The 21,072-nt window shown below is 39.4% G+C and overlaps 1 protein-coding gene across 3 annotated transcripts; it reads right to left on the reverse strand.

Moving 5' to 3' along the window:
* Positions 1 to 908: 908 nt before the first annotated feature.
* stx3b (syntaxin 3b) lies at positions 909 to 20,551 on the reverse strand. 3 transcript variants are annotated; one of them, XM_034092531.2, is made up of 11 exons: positions 20,135 to 20,549; positions 11,761 to 11,835; positions 11,576 to 11,675; positions 10,692 to 10,766; positions 10,293 to 10,363; positions 9,914 to 10,022; positions 9,767 to 9,840; positions 8,433 to 8,567; positions 6,615 to 6,725; positions 4,765 to 4,884; positions 4,358 to 4,447 (listed from the first exon to the last, which is right to left on the reverse strand). In XM_034092531.2, exons 1-10 carry the CDS (start codon positions 20,162 to 20,164, stop codon positions 4,795 to 4,797), a joined length of 870 nt encoding a protein of 289 aa, XP_033948422.1. In that variant the 5' UTR covers positions 20,165 to 20,549; the 3' UTR covers positions 4,358 to 4,447; positions 4,765 to 4,794. The 3 variants fall into 3 exon arrangements, with proteins under 3 accessions (XP_033948424.1, XP_033948423.1, XP_033948422.1); XM_034092533.2 differs by lacking the exons at positions 4,358 to 4,447; positions 4,765 to 4,884; positions 6,615 to 6,725 and adding exons at positions 909 to 1,719; positions 6,269 to 6,379 and having other exon boundaries at positions 20,135 to 20,551; XM_034092532.2 differs by lacking the exon at positions 4,765 to 4,884 and having other exon boundaries at positions 4,268 to 4,447; positions 20,135 to 20,548.
* Positions 20,552 to 21,072: the final 521 nt, after the last annotated feature.

The following is a 21,072-nucleotide window of genomic DNA, read 5'->3' on the forward strand; positions in this document are numbered from 1 at the left end:
TAGAGAAATGCTTCACGCCATGTGTGTATTAAAATAATGGGTGCTATTGTACTGTACTGAACCTCCATCATTAACATATATGAAACGTTTTATAGTGAATGTGGATTTTTTTTTTTTTTATCATGTTTAATTTTGTTTAATTTTAATTGATCACTGTCAATGTATTTTCTTCGCTTCTTTTTTTTACCCTTGAGCTGCTTTTCTACAGTGTATTTCTAGATGTTGGCTTATCTTAATGTTGTACCTGGCTGCTATTTCTTTACATAAATATTGACACATATCGCCTAATTGTAGATTATTGCGTAGGTTCAATTTGTAATTATGTTAACTTATCATTAGTCATTAGAAGATAATATTATTTCTTCGTATTTGTTTTTACGTATTTCCACATATTATTTCTGGGTACATAAATGCATAATAAAAACAAATGCATATTTCACAAAATTAATGTATTAGGATTCATATGTGCACTGTGGTGTTTTTAATTATAACCTACCCTTCTTGTCTGTTCATGTCCTGATGTAATGCTTATGTTCCTTCTGTGGATCACCGTGGACGATTTAATCTAAATGTATCACTGTTTTCCAATTCTAGTTATCCTCCACACGAGAAGCAGGAAAACAAGCGCACCCTGGAGTAGACCCCGCCCCCACGGTGTACCGAGCCTGCATCTGGTTTGGAGGAACAGTGAGATGGGGGATGAAATTAGGTCAGGGAAGCCGTTCATGCACGTTATGTCTTGCATCGCCATACATTTCCTGCTCATCACATAAAGTAAAATATGCTCTGAATGGTGTTGGGGGAGAGGAAGCCATGCATAAAGCCTGAGTGCAAACCTCCAACAGAAGAAGTGAAGCAGACACCGACACTTGGTACAACTCAAGGAAATATTTTATTACATAACAGGCTTTACTGGGTTTACACCAGTCTATGGTTTACACACAGCCAGTGAGCGAGTGGCAGACGCTGTTACAGAAACACAATCAGTACAAGCATTTCAGCAGCACAGGCAGATCACACACAATCTATTCAAATTATGACAACAAATAATTCAGATAATACTACCCAATTGGATTTTTTTTACCAGAGCATGATTATGCATGCATTCATTACATTTTGGTGCCAAATAAAGCCACTACAAAAAACAATGTGGTCTGAATCCTGCAAATTTGACTGAATCCTTAGAAATAACTTTCAGATAATATATAAATATTATGCACCACCAGGAGGCGGCAGACTAAAGTCAACCATAATGGTCCAAAATGATAAGTCACATGTTCAGCCATCTGGTTATACACAGGCAGACTTGAGAAAATTCTACACACTTACCACACGTGTTCAAACATTTCATACAGCGAGGAAACTATTTAAATTCAAATGATTAAGAAAAAGGGTAAGTGCACAGGGCTGGTAGGTTCAATTTCTCTTTTTTTCTAATACTTTATTTGATTTTTTTTAGAGAGATTCAAATAATGGACGGGGTAAAAAAAATAGGGGACCACCTCAGGAAACTTGCTTTTTCTTGACAATCTCTTACCTAGAAACACTTCACAAAGAACAAAGAAAACACTTCAATTTCAACTTTTAGTGTGTCTTTATAGGGTAAATGCTGATGTAAGTTTGTTACCTGTGTACAAGCTTTTATGAGAAGAAGCTGTAGAGATAGGAGAACCCAACGATTCCAATGATGGTACAGCACAATGTTATCATCATCTTTTTCTGTAGAGTTAATAAGAAATACACAATTATCAGACAGCTGCAGCCCCAAGAATAAGGTTTTAAATAACACCTATTGTTCACATTCATGGGACAACTGGTTTGAAAAAATGGTTGAGCCAAAGGAGAACAAAGGGGCACAGATATGTGGGTATGTGTGTGTTTGTGTGTAGAGAGAGGAAGGGTGACAAACTTACCTCCTGTTGGAGACTTGTTGTGCACCTTTAAAAACTGTACTTTGCATCCAAATGGTTAACATGCTGCATCAACAATCTGCTGCCAACAGTGACTACAACTCATCATAAACAAACTGCTCTTCTATAACATGCAGTCATCAAAATGTTTAAACATTGTTATATATTAACCTTCTATCAATCACAAAGGGACATGCATGATATAGCAAGGAAACACAAGTCAACCATTAAAAAACATAAAATCTTTAATTTGGAATAAAATCTGTGGCACTTTAATTTAACACAGTGAACAACGGCTTTAGTTTTCTCCTCCTCCTGCTCTTATTGCAGCTCATGCTGGTGGGTAAAGTGGTGTGGGAATAAAAAGGCTCGAGCAGTAGGATTTAACAGTCGAGGGCAGAAGCCAAGAGAGCAGACCGCTCGGTCAAAAGACCAAAGTGGGGAGGCCTCTCACTCTCAAGAGCTACCTCCCTGCACAACCAGAATTAAAAGGAACCATTCAGGCAACAGAAACAAAGGCTTCCCTCATGAATGCCAGCCCTCATAATGCGTAGGACATTTACCCCTGCATGTGGTCAATACCTGTTGATAACATCCTCTTTAGTGAGTGGAAACTGTGTCTCTGATAGTCTGTGTGCACAGCCTGAATCACCTGCTTTAACTGCCATATTAAAGCTCTGGGTGATTACATGCGCACGGTGGTTCAATAAACTCTGTTAGACACTCTACCGAGATAAAAACACCTAATGAAATGATTGTGACAAACCGGAAATAAAATATGTTGTTAAGGTACACTCAGCTAAAAGTAATGCATTCGACAGCCCTGTAATAAATCTCAACTTCATTTGGTTTAGAAATATAAGTACTGATTTTCATCATTTCACCAAGCTTGTCAGTAAGACAATGGAAAAAGTGCTGGCTGGATGTTCAGGAAACGTAAGGAAAGGCTTGGACATTGGTAAAAAAAAAAATATATAAAATTATAAAATCAGACATACAAATAATTTTCTTTTTTTTGTTAACATTGCGATGTAGGACATTTGGCCTTGGCTGTGTCCGTGTTATCCAAATGCCCCTCTAGTTATGTATAGGTTCGGTTTGAACTGTTGCAGATATGTGTGGATTCAACCTAATGGTCTCTTTCAAGGTTGGGTCAAGTTCCTCAGAAATGTGGTTTAGTCTCTTTGTATCAATGAAGTCAGACTTGTTTAAAAGTTCATGAGAACAGGATTGATCACAGGGCTGTTGTATTGGAATGCAATAGTTTGAAATGTTGGCAACCGACTTGTGGTTTTACAGTAGAAATATATGGACACCTAGAATATGCCAGGAAATGCTAATCCCACTGGTGAAGTGCGACCAGTCAGGGAGGCCACACTGACCATTAAATAGTATAATAAATATATTACTATGACTTACTTATAAGACTATTCTGCACTGAAATGGAAATATCTAGGGTCACTATAAGTCTCATTGGCATTAAAACAAACGTTTTTACAGCTCTTCAACAGGAGAGAATCAGCTCTCTATGTAGGAGGTCAAGATGAACAAAAATAAACGAATATTCAGGCATTTCTCCAAGACGTAGCAGGTTTGGATAAGTCTCAAAGCACTGGATGCGTGTTTATCTACCTAACCTGTCTTTTATTTGCTCATCTTAGCTTCACCTAAGCATTACATTTGTTTGCACAAGCATCATCCTTCATTTAAAAACACCAGAACCACTGGGCTCTCCAAACTGAAGAATCACAAGTGAGCACACCGATCCTCTTCAAGTTAAAGAAACTAGCCAAAGAAAGGGCTACATATAAACAACACAAATAATAATATTATTATTCACATGATCATCCGAGCTTCATTACAGAAAAATAAACATATTTTGAAATGTGAAAGTGCTGGAACTCCCCCCAAACCCAATACAGTGAACATACAGTAGCTAGCTTTTAAATCACAAAATGTGTCAAGGCTCATAAAAAGGCAAGAAATAATGATAAGGTCTTCACATGGGTCCAACCTACTGGACGTTTAAAATCAATTCCAGATGAGGAACACGTCCGGGCTGATTATTTTTAATCAAATGTTGGACAATGAAATGTTTAGTGACGCTAAAGTGATCAGTTAATTTTCAATTCTCCTTTCTCTCCTCCATAGAGGTACAACAGCTATTGCACCTCATGTCAGCGTCAGTCTTATTTCCTCATGTGCAGCAGAGCATCCTCAAACCGCCAAAGCAAAGTGGGGTCAAACAGACCCTCAGGAAGGGCAGTTCTGATTGGCTAAAAAGTCTGTGTAATTATAACAAGTCTCATAGATCTTCTTTTTCCCAGAGGTCAAATATAACACTTGTCCTTCTGTTTTTATAAATATTATCTTATCCATTATAGAGTGATCAGCATTAGCTTTCTCTTTGTTGGGCCAGTTGATGGAGGACGAATGAACAGATGATGGCAGCAGTCCTTTTACACCGTCTGTGTGAGGATGATGATGAGGAGGATGACAAGGACCACAGCACAGACAACACCAATTATGATCATCTTCTACAGAGAGGGAGACAATAAAAGAGAGACTGATGTTAATGGCGGGGAACAGGAGCATTGAAAGAAGCCCGCCAACCAACACCAGCTTCAACTGAAACTCATTTCTAGCTCTGCTTTGTTTGTTCAGCGGTAACCAGAGGCAAGTGCTGCAGAAAAGAGAAAGATACACACCCAGGAACTTGGAAAACACACAAACACACCTCAAGTAAGGCCTGTGGATACAAAGAAAACACACAGAGCCAGAGGAAAAGAGCATGCAAACCCTTTTCCAAAGCACGCTACACCCAACAGAGCTTATTTGCTCCAGACTTACTCACCCTCAGCTCTCCTCTTACTCAAGCAGCTCATCAGCTTGGCTTCAATCCAACTGACAACCCGATTATGAGAGCTAGTAGGGCCAGCAAGACCACCACAACCACCACTATAATCACCATTTTCTGTTGGGAACAACCAAGTGACAGACAGTACCGTCAGGGCTCACAACAATAAGTGTATCCTTACTTTGTTACAAAATGCACTACTGCAACGTATATAATATATGGAAGAAGTACTTCCAAATAATTTAAGAGGAAGTAGTAATACCACAGAATGTGTAAAACAGGAAGTAAATGTTATTACTTAATATACTGCTAGATCATCATTATTTACAAGTTGATTCTATGTTGTACTTTTATGAGAGCAGAAGTATAAAGTTGCATAAAATGGAGATACTTAGGTAAAGCAAACAACTTTGTATGATGCTTGAGTAAATGCACTTATTTCCTTTCCACCGCTGAGTTGAATTGGGGAATATGTACAGTACAATATATGTTAACAATGGCCATATCAAATATCACAAACGCACGCTGTAGTGTTAGGTAACCTCTCAGAGTTTCAATCTAGCTAAAGTCTGACAAACCAGTTCTGTCTTGGCGCAACAGAGTTTACTTTTCTGCTAACTTGGCAAAAGTTCTTTTCACACATATACTTTAAAAGCCTGAGGAAGAAGAGGAACATCTTCAAACACACACAAAACGAAAGAGTAATGCAGCAACTGTAAACAAAGACAAAGTTAAGGTTAAAGCTGTAGAAAGAGAACAGACAGAGAAGAGTGCCGAAGCTGTGCGGTTCAGTGTGTGTGTGTGTGTGTGTGTGTGTGTGTGTGTGTGTGTGTGTGTGTGTGTGTGTGTGTGTGTGTGTGTGTGTGTGTGTGTGTGTATATGCAGGTGGGAGGGGTGGTCTGGTGTTGGGTTGGTCACTGGTTTTAAAAGCACAAGGGGTCCACAGGCGACAGGGTGGAGGCTCAGAACAGAGCCGGTAGGATGGTGAGGGGCAAATGATCACAGGTGAAGTATGGGTCTTGATGGTGGGGGGTGGTCTTCATGTTGTCAGGCAGGCTTCCCAAAAGCAAAAAAACGATTGGGCATTTAAATAACAAAAAAAACCTGGGTTAGAAGTCCTGTTGTTCTTTTAGGTACCGATTACATAATCAAATGTGGTCCAGGACGACGGGTTTGAATTAAGGTCTATAGGTTTGGGGAATTATCAGATGCTTCAGCACTGCACAGTTTACATTGGTCATATGAACAACACGGATTACATGACTAAATCATGATTTGATACAAGGGCATGGAACTAGAATCTGACTCAGTCTTTGGCCTGTAGCAATACATTACTCTCTTTTCTCTGTACAGAATTTTAGAGCAACAAATACATCCCTAAGCTTGTATTTAAATGTCAATAGCATTTATCTCATGATGTCATATTGCAAAATCGGTAAACTAAAACTATTTCCGTTGCTTTTGGGGAACCTGACCGCTCCTCCTGACTGCGGTCACTCACACGGCGAGCCTCTTGCTGAAACTTTGCAGCTTTCTTTGTGTCCGCTACGGCTCGCTCCACAAAGCCCACTGACTGGTCCATGTTGCTCTCAATTCTTTCAATCATCCCACCCTAACATGGGGCACGGTGTCAGAGGTGACGAAAAGCAACAAAAGAAGATGAATTAAACAACGAAAGAGAGAGAAACAAAAGGCGTGTGAGCGGCGATGTGTCTGCAGGGCGAGGAAGTGTGATGTGTACGTACTGTGCTTTGTGGTTTAAATGTTTCAAAATGTGTCTAGGCAGAAGAAACAGGGAAGAGGTCACCGGCAGCAGGCTGGTGCAGCGGTGGGTTAAATGACATTACCTTGCGTGCTTTGCCCTGATGCTTTATAGCCTTCTTGGTCTGTTCCCTAGCCTCTGTTATATGGTCCTCTGACTTGGATACATTCTTCTCTATGTTGTCAATACTGTCACCCTGAAAAACACAAAGCAATCAATAAGTTACAGAGCAACACTTCACAGGCAGAACAACTGCACAGTACATTGGTTTAAATAAATACAGTAATACATCTGGTATCACACCTTACAAGACTGATTATACTGATAAAAACATATACTGTTAATTGTGACTCCATAAGGATTTTAGTTTCAAATATCGAGGAGAAAGATTCAGTTAAAGGTGGGGTAGGTAAGTTTCAGAAACCGGCTCGAGATACACTTTTGTTATTCCATGAAATGCTCTTAACATCCCGATAGCAATGAATATCTTAAGTGCTTTGACAACAAATCCATAAAAAAATGTTCATCTGTAGAAGCCGTAATACTGTAAAAAGTACAACCAATCCGTTTAGCCGGGCCGGCTACCTGCCTGTCAGCCTTCCATCGGGGCACAAACTTATCTTGTGCCCTCATTGGTCATGTGCGTGTTCGTGTGTGTTGGAGGAGGGGCTCTATAAGGAAGTGGCAGATTTTCTCCGGTTGTGTATTTTCAAATTCTAGCGATCTCGAGCCGGTTTCTCAAACTTACCTACCCCACCTTTAATGCTGAATTTATTTTAAAAACAAACAATAACCTTCAAATAAAATGTGTTAAATTCAGCTTCCAGACAAGTTTTACAGTTCAATTGCAGTACGCTGCTATCAATTCATATTTTGCACAATAGGTTTTTCCCACATAAAAAGGGTCTTGATGCACATTTAATAATTGTTCCCTCATTGGGAGAGATTCAGCCATACATATTTTACTCAGATGCGGAGTCTGTTGTTCTCCATATTCAGCGACTAGCAGACATATCAGCATGGTAAGAGTAGTCAGCATCTTTTATTTGTTGATGTTGTTTGTTAGACTGTTAGACTGTTACTGGCAGTAGCTGATAAAGCGGCAGCCGTGGGATATCTTCAAGTGGGTAGATATAGATGAAGTTGCGGGTTTCAGTTTACTTCCAAAAAACACCAAACACCCTACCATGTATGCCGTCAAAACATAAACTATGCTAATGAAAACTCTTGCTCTGTACTGGCGATTTGGCCGGTGATGTGAGGAAGACGGTTTCCCTGTCTATTTGTGTCAAGAGTTTGCATAGACAGTGCATTTCATCTAGCTTGCCCGGGTACGCTTGAATCTCATATTTTAGTGAAGTGCACAGACAAGATCCAACATAAAACACATTTTTGAGTTCAACGTATCTAACAAAATACACAAAACAAACAGCAGGAGGGAAGCCCTTACCTCAAACAAGCTTTTCCCTCAGAAAGCATGGTTCAAGCAGTAAGAGATATGTGGTTAGACTTATTAATCCATATGCATACAGTGACTGACCAATCGACAATATGCGTTTGTTTTCATTATAGTGTGCTCTGATGACGTGTACAATGATGCTTTATTTATACATCATACTAAATGCATTCAGGTACATTCCATCAATGTTTGGTGATGAGATGAGGTGGCAGAAGAGAATAAAGAGAGGAGTAAGAGAGGCATGGAGCTGGAAAAGAGGAAACAGATGGAGATTGATAGTAAGACCACAGAAGAGACAGGAAGATAGAGTTGAATACAGTGAGGACTGAACTTAAAGATAAGGGGAAAGATTCAGATTGAGTGAACAAAGAATGAAATGGAGAAGTTCCTAAAGTACTTGGTGGGTGGATGAAATGATGGGCAGGTGGATTTTGAGGAGTGTACCTGGCTCTCCACCAGCATGGCGATGTCTACAAACATATCGTGCAGCTCCTTGATGCTACTTTCCAGACGGACAATGTCTTTGTGTCTGGCTTCGATCTCACTCAGAGCTTGTTTAGAGACCCCAGCATCCACAATCTGTGAGAGGAGAGGTTTATTGTTAATAGCAAACAAACGGCACAATAATCTGCCTAGATTAAGAACTGTATTTGTGTTCTTTTCTGAACATTCTGGCTGATAGAGGTCTGCTGTAAAGGCAGCTCGTTAAAACAGGAAGAGTTCAAATGAGTGACTCATGGTGATTCAGAGAAATATTTAAAAGAGGTGACACTACTTCTTTTAAATGGAAACGACAATTCATTTCTTTCAAACCTGGCAACCTGTGTTAGCTCAAGGAGATAGACTGAAGGGGCCGGCTGTGGCTCAGCAGGTACAATGTGAAGTGAGTGAGTGAAGTAAGACACTGGACATTCAGAGAGCTAACAATAAAGGTGCTACATTGGTGAATAATGAGAAACTAAACCTAATGAAATGTTTTAAATGTATGGATTTCATTATTTAGGAATATGTTAATTGAAACTGATTAATTATGTATTACTGTGTTCCTTTCTTTTTATACAAAGTTGCCGTTCAGTTCGAATTCAGGTCAGGTTAATTTGTTTCTATAATGTCATTAACAATCACAAATGAGTGTTTCTCATACATTTCACCACACCATATATTATTATTGTACCCAATGCCACACTTTATGATGTTATAAACCTCAACTTTGAGATGGTTAGCATTATTACTCACCTGACTGCAGTAGGACAAAAAGACAATCTCTTAGGTTACGACATAAAGATGTTGTACCGTCATTATAAAGACGACAGCATGTGATCAGCTTTGTAAGGTATGTGGGAAACACAAGTTGTTTATCCTTGTGGAAGAAAAAAAATCTTCCCAAACTGCGCGGGCCATCAATCACCTTCTCAGCAAAGCAGACACAGAGAGGAACCCCCAGCTGATGAAGTGCATCGAGCACAGGTCTGATCAGTAGCTACACACTGGTGCTTAATATCTCAGTTGTTTCATGCATCTCAATAAGGCTTCAGTCTTTGCCCATTGGCTGTAAGTTAGCATGTTTGGAGTACTCAAGAAGGCCCAAGAGAGCAAACTGACTGTGCAGCAGGCTAAATCACATGAACAGCTAATCTTTAACTAGGTGATCTGAGGCTTCAAGTTTCACTGAACTCCTGACTGCTAGCTTCAACCGCATTATGATCATGTCAAGGCCAAGTGGACGTTATGATCCTGTATAACAAAATGGAGATGCATATGCACACACACATACTTACCCCTGCAGTAAACACAGCAGCATTGCCGCTCTCCAACATCTCCTCCAGTTCGTCATCTGTTGTTGCTTTTCCAGCTGGAGGGGAAGGTAAATGTTACTGACGAATAAGATCTCTGGTCCATCACATGACTTTAGAGCCGGCACTCACTGATCTCTAGTTGTCTCTGAATACGTCCTTTACTCCTCTCCCTGAAGTCCACCTGGGCTTCATTATACTTTGTCATTACCTCCACAAACTTCCTGGACAGCACTGCATGCTGGGGGACGACAAACCAAAGAACATTAGCATAAAAGTAGCCTTGGTCGATAGCTGTTGCCACGGTTTTAAAAGCTCTATTTTCCGATTTTCGTAATATTACATGCATGTTGGTTTATTTTTGTTTTCTCTTACTCTTTTCTTTATCTTAAAAATGTGCAGTTTTTTTGTAAAAAACTACATTATATATTCATTGAGTATTGATTCAGTGCATTATCTGAATGTACAGTAGACATGCCTGTGGAGGAAACTTCAGATGGATATAATCTACCTGTGATTTACGTATCCGAATATCAGCCGACACCCTCTCCTGCTCCTCTGACTCCAGATTCCTCTCGATGGCTGAGAAGCAATCCAAACAACTCATTTATGATTCAGCTTTCAAGTCAACTTCACATCAGCAGAAATTCTCATTAAATCCAAAAAACATCCCCATGTTATTACACACTGATTATGTGTGTGTGTGTGTGTGTGTGTGTGTGTGTGTGTGTGTGTGTGTGTGTGTGTGTGTGTGTGTGTGTGTGTGTGTGTGTGTGTGTGTGTGTGTGTGTGTGTGTGTGTGTGTGTGTGTGTGTGTGTGTGTGTGTGTGTGTGTGTGTGTGTGTGTGTGTGTGTGTGTGTGTGTGTGTGTGTGTGTGTGTGTGTGTGTGTGTGTGGTGGGCAGACTCACTCTTAAGTTTGTTTCTTGCATTGTTGGCCATCTTCTTTATGTCATTGGTGATTGCCTCCAAGTCATCCTGCGTTTCTAAAAAGGGAGGGACATGTTACAATAAACAGCGAGGGCGTAGAGAAAGGGAAAAGGAACCACTAGAGGTGAAGGTTTCTACACTGAACAAAAATAGAAATGCAACACTTTTGTTTTTGCTCCCATTTTTCATGAGATGAACTCAAAGATCTAAAACATTTTCTATATACACAAAATAACCATTTGTCTCAAATATTGTTCACAAATCTGAAAAAAATCTAGGCCAGTCTAAGGCACACCTGTGCAATAATCATGCTGTCTAATCAGCATCTTGATATGCCACACCTGTGAGGTGGGATGGATTATCTCGGCAAAGGAGAAGTGCTCACTATCACAGATCTTTTCAGATTTGTGAACAATATGAGAGAATTGGTTATTTTGTGTAAATATAAAATGTTTTAGATCTTTGAGTTCATCTCATGAAAAATGGGAGCAAAAACAAAAGTGTAGCATTTATATTTTTGTTCAGTGTACTTGTAACTCAGGGCAAATACATTTGACTCGACTTCATGAAAAAGCAGTTATCTGATATCTCACAACAATGAAAGTGCAATTTGTAAATGCACTCATGCCTACTATGCATGTAAGTTGTTGTCAAAATATTTTATTAGGCAGCTGGTTACGGTTAAAGACAGCTTTTCTGTTACTGTTTATTCAAAAAAAAGCTCCACTGCTGACAGTTTAGTCGTGTGCTTGAACTTGAAAGAAACATCAGTTCGTCATGGTCAGCCATTTTTGCATTTGTCAATGTAAATGCATCTTCCAATGAAGACACAGTAAGGGTTAAGGTTCAGGAAGGGTTATCTTACTCTGATCTGATGTGGGAGCAGACAGGATGACAGAGTAAAGCTTTTTGACTTCAGCCACGTTCTCGTCAATTTTGTCGATGCTACTCCTGATGTCTTCAATCTGAAACAAACACAAAAACCATAAATGTCAAGAAGGCGAACAATAACAGGAGTGCATCCCGACACACACTGATAGTAACACTGACCTGACAGAAGAACTCATCCATGAAGGCTGCATTGTCCATAGAGATCTCCACCTCGTCGTCATCTTGATCACACGTCTAACAGAATGAAGCAAAGGTTGCATCAGAGAAGTAGCCGTTTCCAGCTGTCCAGAGAACGTGTGGAGGGTATTACATGTTGTCCTACAGCTCAAAGTATAAAGCATCTCATCAACACCTTGGGATTAAAGGTTTACTCAGATGTTCATTGTGTTCAACAACAAACATTTGATTTCACTCACCGTACATGACCTTGTGTTTTATGCCCTTTTTGAGGTAATATGGACAGCACTTAATCATATGGTTGGTTTAAATGAGCTCTACACACAAATTGCATTGCCTAAAGAGAGAAACAGATAACACTCCATCAGCTGGACTGGAGTTGTTACTTTCAGTGCCCAGATAAACTTTCAGTGCCCAGATAAACACGCCCTATGTTGTTAGCAATTATGGATACATACAAAATCACCTGAGGCCAAAACACGCCTCCAAACCATCTCTGCCATTCAAAACCCTCTGCGTACACCAGATGGCATGCGATCCTGATGTCTTCTGTGTATTTTAATGCTTTGTGAAAGCCCTATTTTCCATTATAGGCCAGGGCTAGGTACAAATTAAAGTTGTGTTGGGGTGTATTGATTGTCCAAATCCATGTCTCTGTTCAAATCATAGAGCAAGAGTAATTCAAAGAACAAGTAAACTAAGACTCTGACAAACCATTTAATGCAAGCGATGGACCCTTTTTGCCTCAACAGTGGCCATCTTGGGGATGTGTTTTGGGTTAATTTAGCAGTCTGTATTGATTTGGTACTGATAAAAAGGTAATCCGATTGCTGGATCATCATTTTATGCAAGTGATAACAGACGTCTTTCGTTTGAGACAACACTACCCTTTCCAAATTCACGCACTATGCAATAAAGTACAGGAGAAGTCGACTAATGAAAGTTTCCAATTTGAGATAAAACATGAGGTTTATGCCAATACCAATATTTGGGATGCTGTGAATTATGACAGATATTTTGTGAAAATACTGCCATTTTTTAAATCTAATTTAACATCCAAATAATACAGAGGTATGCTCCATAGACGTTTTTTGTCAGAGTAAAAGACCCTGAACAACATTTAGACCTTGATCTAATAATAATTCACAAACTCAATTGCTTCCTGTTGAGTAGGTCAGCGTGATATATGACCCAGAAATATCCGTCCGACCCTAATCAGCAGGCACCCAATACTCAGAAAGTTTCCCTCTCCTGGAGCCATAAATATGTCACACGGTACAATCAGTAAACACAGGGAGGTGCCGCAGGTTACCTGCAGATCGCTGAGCACTGCTGGTGAATATTTACACGGTGAGAGACTAGGGCCGGGCTCCAGGAACTCAACCTGTTTTTCACTGACTCAAAGAAACCACAGCTGAGGAACAGAGTAAACAGACATCACAGGGCCGTGCTATGACGGAGATAGGTGGAGGAAATAGGAGTGAAACAATGAATTGGAAGCTCACTTTGTTCCTTCTCTTTCATAAGCTTCTGCATTTTACAGACAAATGTGTTTTCACTGAGCACCTACAGACTGGTGCTGTCAAACTTAACTTTTGACACATGTGGTTTGCATTTGGTAATGGGTGACAGAGAGTCTGACGTCTGGACACTTGACTTTCCTTGAGAAAGTCAGCCTGGATCAAAGTCAAGGCTTGGAAAATGTTAGCCAGCACAGCTGTGGACTTCCCTGCTCGCTCGTATCACTCTGCCTCAATCTCTTAGTTATCTGAATAGATAACACATTATTAATGCTGTACTTGCATGACTCCAACAGATATTATTTTAGACTTCCACATGAAGTAATATTCATTCATGTTCGAGTTTATACGAAGCGCAATACAATATTTTATGAAAGGAACTTGGCGCTAGCTGTCAAAATAAGTAGATTTATCGTAATTTATTTCTATCATTATTTAGGCAAAACTGTTAGCATTTTCTGATTGTCATTTAATAATTAACTTATTTGTCTTCGAGTTTTTACACAAAAATACGGCTGTGGAACAATAGCCGTGTTTCTCTTTATACCCATTTTACTGTATTCAGACATTTTATAAACGTAATTATTAACAGAGAAAAACATATAGCAGATGAATCCATGATTTAAAGCAACACATTGTTGGTCTTTCTGTTCAAATACTGAGTTTCAGCCTTTCACCTTCTACCCCTCATGAAATTTGAATTGCAAATGTGGCTATTTGGTTTAGCCGGCTGTAACTAACAACAATTGTGAACGCAGAGATCCCTTGACACACACTCTTGCACACACTGATTGTTGTTTTTAGACCTGCTCTCTGCGAGTTATTCATCCTACACACAGCTGTAGCCCTCTGCTCTGCACATTATGCTCCCTCACACTGCCTTTCTGCAGCAGCAAGATAACAACGCACTCACTTCCTTCCAGTGTCTCTCATTCAGCAAAAATCAAGAGGAAAGGGACGGACGTGTGCAACAAAGGCTTAAACAAACCGAACAGACCAAGGCCAGACCGGCACTCACATCAATATGACAACAGCTTGATACTGAAGAAAATGTAGCCAAATCAGGGAGAAAACGTTTACAACATTCCTCGTTAAACACACTTGCTCATCATATGATTCAACCTGGAGACAGCTGTTACAGTGAGAGTTCATGAGACATGCTGTAACCCTGCATTGTTTCTGACCACCACATTAGGGTTAGAAGTTCAATGCACAGTGCAACCCATGAGTAGTTGAAGTCTTGAAAAAGCAGTGAGAGAGCCAATATAAAAGTAGGGCTGAAGCAAGAAATTCTTTTAATATCGATTAATCTGGTTTTGTCAGTACAAAACACAAATATATTCAATTGGATACAAAAAAGAGCAGGAAAGCAGAAAATATCCATATTTGAGTAATCAAACACATAATTTTTTGCCATTCATTTAACAATGAATTGACTATCCAAATAATTTGCCATTTGTCTAACAAATAAATGCTTAGTCGCCTTATAGCTGGAGCTGCAACTTTAATTATCTATTTGTGTACTGTGGAAATAGATTCACGTCAACCACTATTTTAAAACATTTCCGACAACATTTGTCTAATGCTCATGGAAAATAACACCCATCCACTATTCATTTCTATAAGAGAAATAAATGAATAGTGAATCAACTACATGTATTGCCATTCTGTGCCAAAACTGACAGAGTGAACCATGCAGCAATAAATTAAATTTTCTCTCCGTTTTTGTTAACGAAGTCCAAAAAAATGCTATAATCTCGTGTTTAGTTGCATCAAGATTGTGTAATACATTATATAGAACAATAGAGCACATGCTGCACATCATGAGTGATTGACATGTTAGCTTGGATGCTTTCATGTTATTTCTATTCAAATCACTTCATTATGCTTGTTGTGTATTCAAAGCATCATATGTCATGTTGCATAACTCAGCCCAATAAGGCTATTGCAGACAGAGGTTTTACTCTGATGCAGAAAATATGATCCTCTCTCCGCCTCTTGACAGAACAAACAGCCCGGCTCTTTAACAAAATTTCAATGGAGCCTCAATTATGACTGTATTTGTTTAGCTCTTTCTGAAAGTCAGATTAAATGTGCAACAGAGTAAAGAATAATCAAACCGACTGCAATGACAACAAAGGGCTCCCTCATAAGAAACTGGGAGGTAATTAACTTTCAGACTTTGTCCTCTAAGATTATAAATGACGTAATAGTAGCAGACAATAAACCTAACTTTGAGGTGGAAAAATAAGATAGTTTAGGAATATGAGGGCGTTCAGAGACTAAACTGAGCTGAATAGACAGATATATGGGAGGTGTGTGGTGCAGTGGGTTGAGCGTTGGTGTTGGGATTAGGGGGTCAGGTTCAAACCCCACTGCAGTCAGCATGTCGTTGTGTCCGTGGGCAAGACACTTCACCCCAAATTGCTCCTGTGGGGATTGCCCACAGTATTGAATATGTAAGTCACTTTGGATAAAAGCGTCTAACAAGTGACATGTAATGTAATATATAGAATACTAATAATAGTGTTGTACAGCTGCAAAAACAAGACAATTAATCAATTAATCAATGCAGCGATTGGGATCATTCTTAATAAAGAAATCATTAAACAAAAGCTAAAACGCAGGTTTGAGCAAGTCATATCTGAGAATTTATTGCATCGTATGTCAGTATTTTTGGAGTGTGAAATACAAAACAAGAATATTTCCTGTTTTCTGGATATTGGATAGACCGGTTTGAGACAAAAAGGGTGTTCCCTTACAAATAATTATCTTTGGTGTTTAGGGCATACAATAAACATATTTAGAGGAAATACAAATGCAGGCAAAGTACTGCCATGGTAAAATTGCAAAACAACTATCCAAAAATAATCTGGAAATGTATCAAGTGTTCAATGTATTGTTAGTTGAAACCCAATGCACTAGATTTGAGTATGGGACGATTTAGTCAATGAGCCACTAATAACCCCCACAGCAGCAGGACGGGGGCCGGGGGTCAGATTCACAAACAGCATGGTGACAGAAGCCAAATAGCTCCCACAGGACTTAATTAAACGCTAAAATCTGACAAGGGATTTAAATACTCAACATGCCACAAAAGAAGCCATGTTAGTACTGAAGTACATTTCCCCATTCATCGTGCTGGTATCGGAGCGTATCTGAGCCCGGTGGGGAAGTCACGTGACAGAGGCACACCGGGCCTGTAGGACAGTCAGTTTAGAGAAACACTGCTCAGAGCTGAAGAGGATATGGCTTTTACTGAAGGCAAATACCAGGAGGGAAATGGAACAGAAAGACTACAGTGCTAATCATTCTGCCACATTAACATCAGCCTTTAATGAAAGGTGGGAAACATGGCTACAAAAACCCAACTAAAAATATTTTGTATTATCGGTTAATCTGAAGATGATTTTTAGATTATTCTGTTGGATGTTTGGTCTTTAAAATGTCAGAAAATGATCCATCCTAGTCTTTTTAAAAGCCCAAGGTTATGCATTTAAATGTATTTTTGGCAGTCCAAAAAACATATATATTTAGTTTGATATAAAAGAAATCAGAGGAGGTAATCCCTGTTTTTGAGAGGGTGAAAACAGCATTATTGCATACAAATTACCTCTAACAATACGACTATCAAAACAGTTGTCAAAAATGTTTTCAGACAATCCAAAATCAATTACTCGACTGATTGCATTCCCTCTCGCCTTCTCAGAGATGTTTTCGAATCAGTTGGAGCAAGTATTTTATTACTTATAAACACCTCTCTTAGCTCAGGATGTGTCCCAGCTGCCTTTAAACATGCCGTGGTCCAGCCACTACTTAAAAAGAAAAATCTCGACACCTCCATTCTGACAAATTTTAGGCCCATCTCTACCTTTTTTATCTAAAGCCCTGGAGCGAGTAGTCTACGCCCAGCTGCAGTCGTTCTTAACCACACATGGCATCCATGAAAAGTTTCAGTCTGGCTTCAAACCCATGCACAGCACTGAAACAGCCCTTTTAAGAGTTTTTAATGATCTGCTCCTAGCCGCCGACTCAGGCAGCCCAGCTGTTTTGGTGCTGTTAGACCTGACAGCTGCCTTTGACACAGTGGACCATAGCATCCTGTTGTCACGGTTTGAACAGTCCGCAGGCATCACAGGCTCTGCTCTTGCATGGTTCAGGTCCTACCTGACAGACCGCAGCTTCTCAGTGCAGCTAGGTACCTTCTCCTCTGCCAAAGCCCCTCTTACCTGTGGGGTTCCCCAAGGCTCGATCCTGGGCCCCATCTTTTTTCTACTGTACATACTGCCCCAGGTTCAATTCTCACAAAACACAACATCCCCTTCCATTGTTACGCCGATGATGTACAGATCTATCTGCCTCTCAATTCAAATGTCAACTCATTACAGCCGTTGATGGACTGCTTAACAGAGATAAAATCCTGGCTGAGCCAAAATGTCCTCAACCTCAAAGAGAGCAAGACCGAGGTAATCTTTTTTGGACCCCGACCTCCAGCCTCCCCGGTTGAAATTCTGGGCTCCCTCAATAAAAACATCCTCCCCTCTGTCATGAATCTTGGAGTGACCTTCAATAGCGCTTTTAAATTTGATAAGCAGGTCAGCACTGTAGCCAAGACCTGCTTTTTTTTTTATAAATACGACTATTGGCCAAGACCAAGTCGTTTTTATCTTTTAAAGACCTAGAAAGGGTTATTAACGCCTTTGTTAACTCAAGACTGTATTACTGCAATGCTGTGTATGTGGGTATGGACCAGGCGTCAATTATACGCCTGCAGCTAGTCCAAAACGCAGCTGCATGTCTTCTCACTGGCCATAAAAAGCGTGACCATATCACACCAATTCTGGCCTCACTGCACTGGCTTCCAATTCGGTTCCGAATTGATTTTAAATTCCTTTCATTTGTTTTTAAAGCACTAAATGGGCTGGCTCCGGCCTATATAGCCGAACTCGTCCATCTCTACACCCCAGCCAGAGCCTTAAGGTCGGCTGACCAGCTGCTGCTGATAGTGCCCAAGACCAGGCTCAAAACCCGAGGGCACCGAGCCTTCGCAGCAGCTGACCCTAGGCTCTAGAACACTCTGCCCCTCCATGTGAGGTCGGCCCAGACCCTAGGGGTTTTTAAATCTACACTTAAAACTCACTTCTTCTCTCTGGCCTTCTAGTCTGAGCGGAGCACGACTCCTGACATTTCCCTGCGTGTGATTTTTTTATTTTTGCTGTTGTATTTGTTGTAAAGTGTTTTTATTGTAAAGTGTTTTTATTGCATGTACAACACTTTGGCTCGACCAAAAATCGTTTTAAAAATGTGCTATAAAATAAAACTTGATTTGATGTACATTGCTAAAGTATTTACTTATGTTGTTGCCATTTGTTTTATAGCTTGAGCAAGCAAAGGGACTCCAAGCTCTCTTACACCTGTGAACATAGCTCCAGGTGAAACTACAACGCAGCGTTTTCTTGTTGCTCTTCTTTTCCGTGCCGCAGCTTTAAACACAGCAAATATTTGGCCAGCAGTTTTAGGTAGCTATGGCAACACATCCAGACTAGGGTTACAATTTGGATCATGGCCCGACTCCCATGAGCAGAAACTGTATTTAGTGTCATTAACTCAACGATGGATGTCAACTAACTACTGTGTAGGTTTGTAATCTGGCTGTGACAGCTAAATATAAAAAAGGTAAAGAGGATTTTGGTTAAATCCATCCCAACTGATCCTTCATCCATTTTACAACTAGGGATGGGAAGATATAGGATTTTATCGCAGCTGTAAAATACAGGTATTATTATGCAAGACTGAAAAGACTGACTTGCGATTTTTTATTTCTTTATACTTTATGCATGCAGGTGGACCTTATAATGTTTAATGACCTTGTTAAAAATAGATACTTGTACTATTTGTGATGCATTACAAATATTTGTTTCTTTAAAAAAGTGATTCCAGTTTGTTTAAATGCAAATGTAGGCATATTCTGATGATTATTAGGATAATATTGTGATTTTCAGATATATTATAATATATTTGTTACAGCTTAACATGTTTTTAGAACGTATGGCAACTATGACTGCAAGTAACAAACAAATGTAGAGTGGATTAGCCTATTTATCCACTGTATAATAATCAACAGTTTCAAGAACAATTTTTGAGATCCATCCCAAATCCAAGATTGGTTATTTGTCTCCCAAAAATTTCTTAAACCAGAAGATTTCCACTTAACGTTCAGGCTACATAGATAAAAGCCTGCTGGGACCAGAGTATTTTGACCGTTTTGCATGAACTATTGATTGGTTACCAATTAGTCGATACATTTTTGACCACATGAATAATCCACCAAACATGTCATCTTTAATGGCGACAGTCAATGAAAACAGAAAGATTACTTCTGCCCAAGTCTGTGTTGATTATCTAAATGTCAAGGACAACATCATATTAAGGGAATTAAGCTCACCTATTGAGCTATACAACTTGTTAAATGACATCTGGTGATGCAGTTCAATTAATAACAATTACACTATGAATTCCTCTACATTGCAGTAAATACTTCAGCTGCACAGCATACAACATGGCTGAACATAGAGAAGACAATATGTTTTACATATCTTCCACTTATTTTAAAATAGCTTTTTCAACCAACAGTGTTCCTTCATAATAGTTATGTCATCACATGGTACACAGTTGGTTCAAATGTATCAATTATCAAAAGTTAAAGTAGAAATGGAAAGAGGAGAAAATGTCTTTCATAACCTAACATTTACATATTTTTCTCAGAATCCTTTTTCCGGTGCAGTCAAGTGTACTGAAGAGAAAAGGACACTTAACATTTCCTGGACACTACTTACCGCTTTGAGTTGCTCCAATCGGTCCTTCATGTTTTAGACGGTATATTTAACACCTTTAGACCAGAGAGGACCACAGTAATGTGTCAAATGGCTCAAAAACTAGTCCCAGTCTCTGAATTCTTCAACCAGCTGGCAAACTAGCTGTCCGACAGAAACCCACCGCCAGTAAGAAAAACACTTAAAACTCCCCAGAAGTCTTGACAGAGGAGTCTGGGAAAAATGACTTTTTCAGATAAGAGGAGTCTTTCCGTCGTTTTTCCATACAATATGGCTGCTGGGTTTAAAACCAGTGTTTTTTTCCTCAGATAAATCTCCTCGCCCAGGGGATTAAAACAACAGTTGTGTAGAGCCGTATAATCTGCCTCTCCGCTGGCAACTAATCATTCTGAAACGCACTTTTCTGGTTGACGCATGCGCAGAGAAATCCATGTCCTCTGATATGAAGCCACGCCCTGCGCCACCTGCAGCAGTGATGCATTCAGGTGTGGTAGGAATTACACCTCTCTTAAACCACCTCATACTGGAAACAATAACCACTAATTTAATCCACTGATTTAAATGTTACATTTTTTAAATCAATAAACCAAGTATGTTCTGGTACGACCTGTAATGTCTTTCTTATTTGTCCCTTTGTCTTGTTAAGTATTGACTTCTTTATGTACTCTCTGCAAACAGATTAACATCTATGAATGTTCTGTCAACAATGGATACATAAATGGAATTTATGTATTTACGTTTAATACTTCAAGGTTCTTTATTGTCAAACTAACATAGCTACAGAGTAATTATGTCGTTGAAAAACTCTCCAACAATGCAACACAATTATACAGATAAGCAGACAATATTAAAATATACTATATTAAAAGTAATACAAAAAGAAAAAGTTTTGGAATGATATATTAGATAATAGATAAATAATTACTAAGTAGCAGATGAAT

The sequence above is a fragment of the Pseudochaenichthys georgianus genome, chromosome 10 (assembly GCF_902827115.2).
Source record: "Pseudochaenichthys georgianus chromosome 10, fPseGeo1.2, whole genome shotgun sequence".
Lineage (NCBI taxonomy): Eukaryota > Metazoa > Chordata > Actinopteri > Perciformes > Channichthyidae > Pseudochaenichthys > Pseudochaenichthys georgianus.